Raw genomic sequence first — 10,561 nt, 5'->3', positions numbered from 1 at the left:
TAGATGCAACAGATGGTGGCAACGATGCTACCACTACGCATAAGACAGAAAAGGATGCTTTGGCGGTAGCAGAAGAAATCAAAAGATGCTATGACAACAATAAAAGAAGGCAAAGGATGCTCCGACGACAACAGAAGAAGGCAAATGATGCTCCAACGAGAACAAATGAAGGCAAAGGATGCTTCGGTAGACTTTTCTGCTTAGGGAGATAACAGATTGTTTGGACTTTTTAAATCCTAGAGATAAACCTTCCTACCTACGCAAACTTTGCTGAAAATTTTGGTGCGTTCACGATGCGTCGTTTCACTTTTCTAAATGGAGGGTAGTTTTTTCCTTTTCACGAACCGATGATTCAGTTTTCTTGATGGAGGACACTTTTGTCCATTCCAAGGAGAGAATGGCGATAAAAGGTACTTAAGTCTTTGCAACAACACCAGATTCCGATGCTAAGTGATGCAGACACACATGGGGATACTAGCGGCACGTGATCTTATATGTGGCGCTCATTGGGACCCCGAACACAAGATGTAGCTAACTACCCTCTTCGGGGGTGGGGGGCATATAACCTGCTTCGCCACCCTCTCCTCTTCAAGTACAAGCAGAATCTCTTAAACACATCGTCCACCGACCTCACAAAACACTTAAACCAGTGCGAGAGGGCTCCATACGTGTTTCTCACATCGTACAATATTACCGAGTACCACTTAATCCTATCCCGAAACCCAAAGCTCAGCTCCAACAAGCAGTTATGGAGAACCTTCATCATCGGCCACACGACGTCAATTCCCTTGCAATAGAGCTGGTCCAAGAGGACGCACGGTAGGATACCGTTCCGCAAGTTGACCTCGACATCAATGCCATTCTTTACCATGAGCTGCCGGAAATCGGCGTTGAGATCGTTTGAGGGCTTCGTCAGCTTGACATTGAACAGAAATATGCACCTTTCACTGGTGTCGGGGTGGATAGGGAGGTTGCCGGACTTGTCCATGAAGGTGAGACCGAGCTGGAGGAGACACAGGCCGTTGTTGAAGGGGCTGAACGTCGGCCGTTCATCGAAGCGGATAAAAATGGCATGGGTGGTAACGTAAGGGTACTGGACGACTATCTGGTGGATGAAGTCGAGCTCTCGTTTGACGTTGTGGGCCCTGACCTGCCTGACTGTGACGGATTCCATGTCTTCGAAAAAATGTGAAATTACAAGACTGAGAAAAGAGAAGAAGGAAAAAGAGGGGTTGCTCAATCCTTGGGGGAATATATGGGTTCGTTATATATTGTGATAGTGGTAGGAAGAGTCAGGAATATTTGTTTTTTTAGAGAATATAGAGTCAAGATTATTGACCAAATACGTTTTGATCGGATAAACCATCAAGATAGGGATGAACATGGGAAAGCAGTACAAGCAGGAAAGAGAAATGCATTCATGCCAGACCATACCATGTAAAATAATATTTCTTATTATTTTTACATTGAAAATTTGTGAGTCTAGTATATAATTTCACAAACTATATCCAGGTCCATGTATTAATCGAATATTCGGCTCCAGACCCAGGTCTTAATTGGGTCTTCTTATTTGTCACCCTTACCAAACCTTATAGGGTTTGATCCGGTTTGGATCCAAGTAAACCCGACCCATTGAACCCCTACTCGTCAATATATAACAGTAATCCTATCCATATTAGAACCCGCACCTAGTACCCATGTGACATAACCCACCCATGACACTGGTAGGCCCAATCACATGACTGAGTGCCAGCACTCTTTGTTAGGATGTGGAAGCAGGGATGGCAGTGGACCGGGGGAAAGCGGGGCCCCGCCCTGTTTGGACAGAGGATGAAGGGTATGAAACGGGGATGGAGGAGGGGACGTTCACTTTTCCCAGCCCCACCCCGTCCCCGCTACAATCCCCACCCATTCCCTACCTCATCCCCGTTCCCGCCACTTTTCCCCGTAATATCCCTGCCCCGCCCTGCCTCATCCCCGTTTGAACCGGGGATGTAGGACATGAAAAGGGGATGAAGGCGGGGGGTGGAGGTTAAAATCCATCCCGGTGCGGGGATGGAGGTTCTAATCTTGAGGCGGGGCGGGGGCCCCACCCCACTGTCATCCCTATGTGGAAGGCTGTGCTTTCAAAACACAATAGATTTGTGCTTCGTTTTATCACCTGATCTAACCTTGAGCTAGAGTACGAACTTCACACTTGGTATTCACAACTCTCTTTCTCTCTGAGCGAGACAGGTGTTATCATAAATAAATGTCAAAATCAGTTTGTTATTTGCTTTTTTGGGTTCCATCGTTGGCATCTTTCCGAACTAATGGCAATATTACCGAGGCTTAACTTGATTGCTGATGGATGGTGTTCAAAAATGGTTCAGACCTAGGTGGGACAGATCCTGGATCTGATTTCAGATGTTGGTACTGGGTTTGGAATCCAGTTCAATAAAACGCACAAAAACAAAAACCATACAATTGAGTGATGTGGGACCCAACCTGGATCTGATTTCAGGTGTTGGTACTGGGTCTAAAATCCAGTTCAATAGAACCCACAAAAAGAGAAAGCATACAATTGAGGCCAATATAAAACAATTAGATAATATGATTTGGCCCTTTCTATTACAGGATGGTCAGAAAAATAATTATATTAATACCCCCTTACTGCTAACTAGATAAAAGTGCTTACAGTACGAATATTCATAATATGCATCACAAATAGAAGAACAAGCATAGGCATGGTACCACAAAGAGCAAAATTTGGCCACACAAACAGAAAAAAAAAGGCATTATAAACATGATATCCTGATTCCACACAATCTATGTGTTAATTCACCCAAAAAAATCATATTAGAAGTTTTTTTTGTGTGAATCCATCGAGAGGATGCGGCTTATTAGCCTCTTTCTAATGATGGGTTATTCTCCATCGAGTCTATGTACACTTCTCCTGGCAGTGGGTTTCAAATTAGTATTACTACTTGGTTGTAATTTCTAATTACTTCAACTTATTCTTTTTTGTTAGATTCAAACTTAATTGTCTTTTTTATTTACTTGAACTAATTGTTATTTTATAATTTCTTAGATATTTTACTTGACAATCTTAATTTACGTTAATTCTATATTGGATATTATTTTTCTCAAAATTTTATATTGAGTCTTTAATTTTTCAAAATTCAATTTCAAGGCTATACTTTTCAAAATTCATTTCCAAGGTTTTATTTTTTCAAAATTCAATTACAAAACTATAATTTTTCAAAATTCATTTACAAGGCTATATTTTTTCAAAATTCATTTATAAAGCTTTATTTTTCAAAATTTATTTTCAAGATTATATTTTTCAAAATTCAAAAATGACTAATTAAATTTAATAAGTTCTATCAACTCTGCATTTTATATTCTAGAGATACAAATCAACATTTTTCATATTCATAGGTGTATTAAAATACCTAAAAATACATGGATCTTATAGCCACAGACCCATATGTACCATCCTTAGGCATCAAGGCCACCTTCGGCCATCACGCACTTCGCAACCGCAATGCGCACAAGATGAGGTCCTCTCTCTTTCTTGCTCACTTTAATTAATATTTTTTATTATAGTTTTTTATTAACAAATAAGTTGTGATTATTACTTGTTAGGATTAAGATTTAGGTTTTTGTTTTAGCTTTTTTTTAATAGTTGCATTTCAATAACTAGGATTTTGGGCTTTTTGTGTTTTTGTTTCAATTAATATTTTATGTTTTTAATGAGATTGATATTAATTAGTTATTTCTATATTTTTTTAATTAACATTATACAGTATTCACATGGTTGATTTTGGTTAGAAATTTGAGAGTTTTATTATTTTTTGGCTCAATTAGCTTATGTATGAAAATTATGATTAATATTTGGTAGAATTAAGGCTTTCATTTAGTATTTTTTAAATAGTATGAATATTTAATTAGGTTATAAAGTTTTTTGTGTTTTCTTTGTATAGCATTTATATTTTTATTTTGTTTTTAAATAAGATGAATATTTAATTTTAAGTAATTTTTGTGTTTTTGTATTTTTAAATTAAGATTCTACATGCTTGGTAAACATAAATGCATGAATGGTATAAGAATTAGGGTTGAGATTTTATAATTAAAAAAATGCAATCCAAAGAAGAATCTTATTAAATTGGTGACGCTGAATCCATCTATAGGGTCAGGTTTGATCATAATAAGATCTAAGATGGGTATGAATATGGCATATGATATAAGGGATGTGGAGCCAAACTTCAGCGGAGTCATTCAAGACCAACATGAATGGTTGTCTTACCATATGACAGAACAAGAAAACAAGACCGGATTGGGTCATACCGAATCCCCACCCAACATCTCAGCTGAATCACTTCCACCGTTCCCCATGCGAGATGTGCAGTGGGGATTGACTTGTAAACTTCAAAGCACAAATTTTTGTTTGTTTTAAAAAATCACCACCATCCATGGCACTTCATCACCACCGGTGTAATCTATGGGGTCCACCAAAACCTTATGGTCACAAATAGATGAAGACTGACGGCCAAGATTTCAAAGCACAAAAGATTTGTGCCCAGTTATATCACCAGATCTGACCTCGTTACAGACTATGCACTTCAACTCCATACTCCAAAGACTCAGTGTGTGTGGTATGGAACTGCACAATCAAGATGCCCATTACTACCACGGTACCACCATAACCATTCATAAACGAACAGATATATCCTCCCCTAGAGAGAGAGAGAGAGAGAGAGAGAGAGAGAGAGAGAGAGAGAGAGAGATCCGAATCAGATCGGATAGAATATGATTGAATCCGGATCTGAAATGTATGTGGTAATATTGGATCTTAATAAATAAGCATCCAGACAAGGTACTTGCATGTTAAAAAAGTGCAATCTGATCGAATTGAGTCCAAATTAGATCCAACATGAATATAGATTCTAATATGAATCAAAATTCAGATCCAGAAATAATCTGATTTAACAACCCCAAATCTGATACATTCAAATCTTCCTTTCAGGATCCAAATCCAGAAATAACAGGATCCGACTAAACGCTGGCTACCATAACTCTCTCTCTATATAAAAGTAAAATCAAGAAGCAAACTACTAGTGCCATCATCACCACCGAAAATTAACCTATATATCCACAGAGATAGATAGAGAGAGAGAGATCCCTTCCCTTCCCTGCCTTCTTGCCCCCTTCTTTCATTTTCTTGGCATTTCACTTTTTCACGAGAGAGAGTGAGAGCTGTTGGGTAATAATCCCTTGCCTGCCTTCTTGCCCTTTCCCTTCTTTCATTTTCTTGGCATTTACTTACGCCATGGAACAAAACACAGTCGTGCACGTCGGGGCTGTCAACCTCCTTAGAGAGTTGGAGTACATCAGAAACCACATAGTCAACAACTTTTCCTACGTCGCCATGTGGCCCATCCTCGCCAAAGCCAGCCGTGACCTATTACTTTTGCCCGATGGCGAAAACACACCGGAAATCAAGTACGCTCACTTCGCCGAAAACATCAACACCGGCCGAATCCGCCTCTTGCAACTGGGCTTCACCTTCTCCGACGAGAACGGCAACCTCCCCACCCACCCCCACACTGGCCAGAAGTTAGTCTGGGAGTTCCACGTCAAGGTCGCCAACTCCCCAAACGAGATCAATGCTGACTTGCGGCAGTTTCTGACGGAGCGTGGCATCAACATCGACGTTAACCTGCAGAACGGTATCGACCTGAACATCCTCAGCCCCCAGTTCAGGTGGTCGAGCTTGTTCATGAAGGACCGCATCACATGGGTGGTGTTAGGGATGGCCTTCAACTTTTGCTGGATGCTGAAGGTCGTCTTGGGGAACGTGTGTAACACGCTGCAAGAGTTCCAGAGGCATGTGAGATTCTTGTTCCCAAGGTTCTACGACATAAGGCACCTGATGCTCTCCGGTGGCTTCTCGTTGCCAATGCATGAGGTCGCCAGGTTGCTCCATGTGGGAGTGCTGGAGACGATCACTTTTCAACTGGGTTGGCGCGGCAGCCTTAAGACGATGCAGGCCTTCTTGGAGTTGAAGCGCCAATACTTTCCCAACGGTATTCCGCAGAATCATGTCAATGTGATCCACGGGGGTCACAGGGTCTGAAGAGAGAGAGAGAGAGAATTTTCTTGAAAGTTTTTAGTTTCTTTCTGGTGTTGGTTGTTCAAGATTAGCCGTGGTGATAAGAAATTTCACAAATCTATAGTAGCCACCATATATTAATCCGACTCTTCAAGTTTGACCCGGATCCTAGTTACACTTGTTTGTTGATCACCAAACAGGTTTGGTCTGGGTCGGTGGGTCACAACCTACAAGTTGAAAACCCCCGTCAATGACTCTATGTTGTCCGTAGGCCAGTTCAATTTCAAGGTTTAAGTGGAAAAATCGACCGCAATAGCCCTTAAGCAATATGATAAATATCCACAATATTTTTAAAATATCACAAAAAAAGCATATGATATTTTGGTCATCATTTCAAATAAAAAATATCACTGATAATATCTATAACCAAAGGTATCATGAATTTGCTATGATAAAAAATCATTATTTTTGGTTTAAAAAATAAAATCTAAGGGTTGATTCATATTAAGTCGACCATGATGAGTCCATCTATAGGGTCAGATTTGATAAAAAAACAAGTTGCACAATAAGATTTATTTAAGAGGGGTATGGAGAAGGGGATTGTTGGAACAGAGCAGACAGGAATGCAACCTAAAATTCTAAAATCCAAACAATGCAAAAAGGAGTTGATGAATGAGGCATCAAGGCCAACCATCGGTATATTTTACTGTTTGATACAACACGAAGCCACAACAGTAGATCGGTTCATATTGAATACCCACCGAACATCTCGCCCATCGTGTGTGCGGGCCCCACTCTTAGTGTTCCCAAGTGAGATGTGCGGAAGGAGCCGCAGGGCAGTCGTTCCTTAATGCAGAGTGCACTTGGTATTCCATATGTCTAAACACTTTCTCTCCTCTTACGGTCATATGATATAAAACAAAATCGCTGGTTATATTCAATTCCCACCACACATCTCACTTGGGAACCATGAGATATGTGAGAGTGGGGCCCATGCACGCCATTATCAACTGAGACGTGTGGTGGTGATAAGGAATATAACGTCATATTACAATATGACAGTAGGTGCTCCTCTTAAAGAAAAAAAGAATGTCTTAAACTATAAAATATCTAAAAATTCAAAAGGATTCAAGAAAGCTTAACAGAGACAAACCATCGTAATTGAGTGTCAAAAAAACCATCGTAATTGATGTAGAACAGAAAACCAAGAAGAAGAAGATCTCAATTGAACCGGGCCGAATCCTTCAACAGGCAACTTGAGAACATCCACATTCCAACACAAACTCCCATTTAAATGCAAGAAAAGTAGCATAAAAAAGAACGTACCACAAACTCAGAGGGTCGCAAGAAAAACACAACCACCCAAGAAAAACAAATTAAGGAAACGAACTCTGAGGGTCGCAAGAAAAACACAACCACCCAAGAAAAAGAAATTAACGAAACGAACTCCAAGTCGCAACGATGAATCTTGACGGAGAAGAAGAAAACAGCACCGATCAACAACACTAATAGGCTAATCCTACACTACCGACGACGAATCTTGAACGACAAACACCAGCAAGAAACCAAACCTTTCAAGAATATCCCCCACCCCCACCCACCGATTGCGAAGACCACATTGGCTTCATTCTCAGGGATGTCATTGGGAAAGTAGTGTCCCCTCAATGCCAAGAAAATCTGCAGGGTGAAGAGGCTACGAGGCACACCCTGGTTGAAAGAGTCCGCTTCCTCGACCCGCACACGGAGCAATGCAGCAACCTCATTAAGAGTCCTCGAGAGGCCGCAGGAGTCCATTAAGTGTCTCATGTCGTAGAACTTGGGGAAGTAGAGCCTCACCCAATCCAGAAAATCCTAGCGCATGTTCGACACGCACTTCCGAAAGACCTTCAGCATCAGGCCAAAGACAAAGCCTGACTGGAAGGCTACCCACGTGATGTGGTCCTTCCAGATGGTGCCAGAACACAAGAACTCTGAAGCAGGTTATATGCCCCCCCCAACAAGGCAGGTAGCTACATCTCATGTTCGGGGTCCCAATGAGTGCCACATATAAGATCCCGTCCTGCTAGTATCTCCATGTGTGTTCGCATCACTTAGCATCGGAATCTGGTGCCGTCGCAAAGACTTAAGTATCCTTTACCGCCATTCTCTTCCTGGAACAAACATAAATGCCCTCCATCTAGAAAACTGAATCGTCGATATGTGAAAAGGACAAAACTGCCCTCCATGTCAAAAAGTGAAACGACGCATCATGAACGCGCCAAAGATTTTCAGCATAGTTTGCGTATGTAAGAAGGTTTATCTTTAGGATTTAAAAAGTCCTAACAATCCGTTTTTGCCCTAAGCAGAAAATCTACCAGAGCATCCTTTGCCTTCATCTGTTGTCGTCGGAGCATCCGTTGCCTTCTTATGTTGCCGCCGGAGCATCCTTTGCTTTCTTATGCTACCGCCAGAGCATCCTTTTCTGTCTTATGCATAGTGGCAACATCGTTGTCACCATCTGTTGCATCTACCTTTTGGGTGTTTCTTACTTTACAGTTGTATTACCCAAACTCATATTGTTTCAATGAGTTTTGTGTAAGGTTTCGTTATGCAATCAAAACGATTTGTAAATTTGAGTGCTAAATCTTACTATTGGGTCGCCATCTCCATGCTAAATGACACCTTATATCATACGAAAAGAAATTGATTTGTACATATCCACCTTGTTGGCATCACCATTGGTTTTTACGAAGGCCAAACCTTTCAACGATATGTACTTATGAAGGTTGCGATTTATACAACGATTTGTAAGTTTGAATCTGCGATAATTTATACATTCAAAGCAATAACGATGTGTATTTATGAAAATACCTCGATTTGTACTTAAGTTTACTAAATCTTACAACGATGTTTACTTATGAAGCCAAATATTGTGATGATTTGTAATGATGGTGATCATTTATCAAATGGGATAATTTGTATTATTGTATACCTGGGGAGACGATTGTAACGTATAATGATGTGGTTAAATTAATGTGTTGTGTAGGTTAGCAATGTTTGCAACTCATTAGAGAAGAAATATCGCGTCGTTCTATGGGTTGTGTATTAGAGAAGTGGTCCACCAGTCTCATCTATCTCAGTGTTTTGAAAGGTACTAAAATATACTGAAGATTGATAATGATAAAGACATAGAAAAAACATTGGAATTGTATTATATAGAGGATTATTCATTAGATATTGAGGATGAAGACCAAAGGAAGAATGTGAAAGAACTAAAGATGAAGAAGGATGACCAAGAGAAGAAAAAGCAAAGAAATAAGGAGGAGAATGAAAAGCAAAGGCAAAGGAAGAAGGCAGAGGAGAGGGAAAGGCAAAAAAAGAATTAGGAGAGCGAAAGGCAAAAAAATAATGAGGAGGAGAGGGAAAGGCAATGAAAGAATATACAGGAAGTGGGTAAGAGGGAAACACAAAAGCTATTGATGGAGCATATAGCTATGCGAAAGAGGGTAAAAAAAAATTAAGGAGGCGGAGGAGGAGGAGAGGCAAAGGCAATTGAATAAGGAGGAAAAAGAGAAGAAAAAAAAGAAGCTTCAGGATGAGGAAGAAAATGAAAGGCAAAGGAGGGAGGAGTTTGAGAAAGAGAAGGAAAGGCAAATGAAGGAGAAAGAGGATGAGGAAAAAAATGAAAGAGAAAGGAAGGTGAATGAGGAGGAGGAAGAAAAGGAAAGAGAAAGGAAGAAGCAGAAGGAGGAAGTGGAGGAAACATTTTTTTTCTCAACCCCTCCATCGGAAGCGGATCTGACGGTTTGCTTCTTCTCCCCCTGTTTTAACGTAGCTTTATTTGTTTTTTTTTATATCATAAAGCATAGCATTGCATGTAGTTTTATTTGATCATTGCATATTCTGCATATTTAGTTTGGATTAGTTTAGATTCAGCATCTGAAAAAAAAAAGAATATATAGCTTAATCTATTTTAGTCGAATTTCTTGATTTGCACATAGATCGTTAGATTAATATTTTTTTTGGTTCTTAGTGTTAATTCACGGCACGTGTTATTGTTTTTATTTTTTTTCTATCAGAATCTGCAGCGTCTACTGTGTCTAGGAGTCGCTAGTTCAAGTTTTTCTTTGTTTTGGGTTTGTTAGCTTAGATTAAATTCTTTTTTTACTATGGATTCAATCCAACATTTCTGTTTTGTTTTTCTTGCTTTTGTCCATGCGTGATTGACGTCTGCGCTGAGCTATTCATCTGATTTTAATTGATTTCAATTTACTCCAGCCTGTTAGTTTCGGTTTTAAGTTCAGTTTTATCGTAGTTGTTTAAGCATAATTGAGTAACGTCAAACATGCAATAGGTGTGATTGACGGTACTTAATCCGTTAATCTCACTCTGGTATTAATCTAGAATAGATTAAATTAGGTTGTTTCTGTTCATTTTTTTTTGTGTTTGCAAATTTAATTTTATTATATTATCAATCGTCCAGTTTCA

At 39.8% G+C, this 10,561-nt stretch overlaps 2 protein-coding genes across 2 annotated transcripts; one reads left to right on the top strand and one right to left on the bottom strand.

The window, feature by feature from the left end:
• Positions 1-535: 535 nt before the first annotated feature.
• Positions 536-1,174, bottom strand: LOC149822773 (putative CCR4-associated factor 1 homolog 6). The gene has a single exon (XM_089980373.1). The coding sequence runs from the start codon at positions 1,172-1,174 to the stop codon at positions 536-538; it is 639 nt and encodes a 212-aa protein (XP_089836499.1).
• A 4,137-nt stretch (positions 1,175-5,311) lies between these two features.
• LOC149822772 (putative CCR4-associated factor 1 homolog 10) lies at positions 5,312-6,118 on the top strand. The gene has a single exon (XM_089980372.1). It carries the CDS (start codon positions 5,312-5,314, stop codon positions 6,116-6,118), a length of 807 nt encoding a protein of 268 aa, XP_089836498.1.
• The last annotated feature ends 4,443 nt before the right edge of the window (positions 6,119-10,561 follow it).

This window comes from Nuphar pumila, chromosome 11 (assembly GCF_984573655.1).
Source record: "Nuphar pumila chromosome 11, dmNupPumi1.hap1.1, whole genome shotgun sequence".
Taxonomy (NCBI): Eukaryota; Viridiplantae; Streptophyta; class Magnoliopsida; order Nymphaeales; family Nymphaeaceae; genus Nuphar; species Nuphar pumila.
This window is presented reverse-complemented; position numbering and strand designations above follow the sequence as displayed.

Excerpts from the sequence above, each read along its gene's own strand:
- LOC149822773 (XM_089980373.1), bottom strand. The coding sequence starts at position 1,174 with ATGGAATCCGTCACAGTCAGGCAGGTCAGGGCCCACAACGTCAAACGA.
- LOC149822772 (XM_089980372.1), top strand. The coding sequence starts at position 5,312 with ATGGAACAAAACACAGTCGTGCACGTCGGGGCTGTCAACCTCCTTAGA.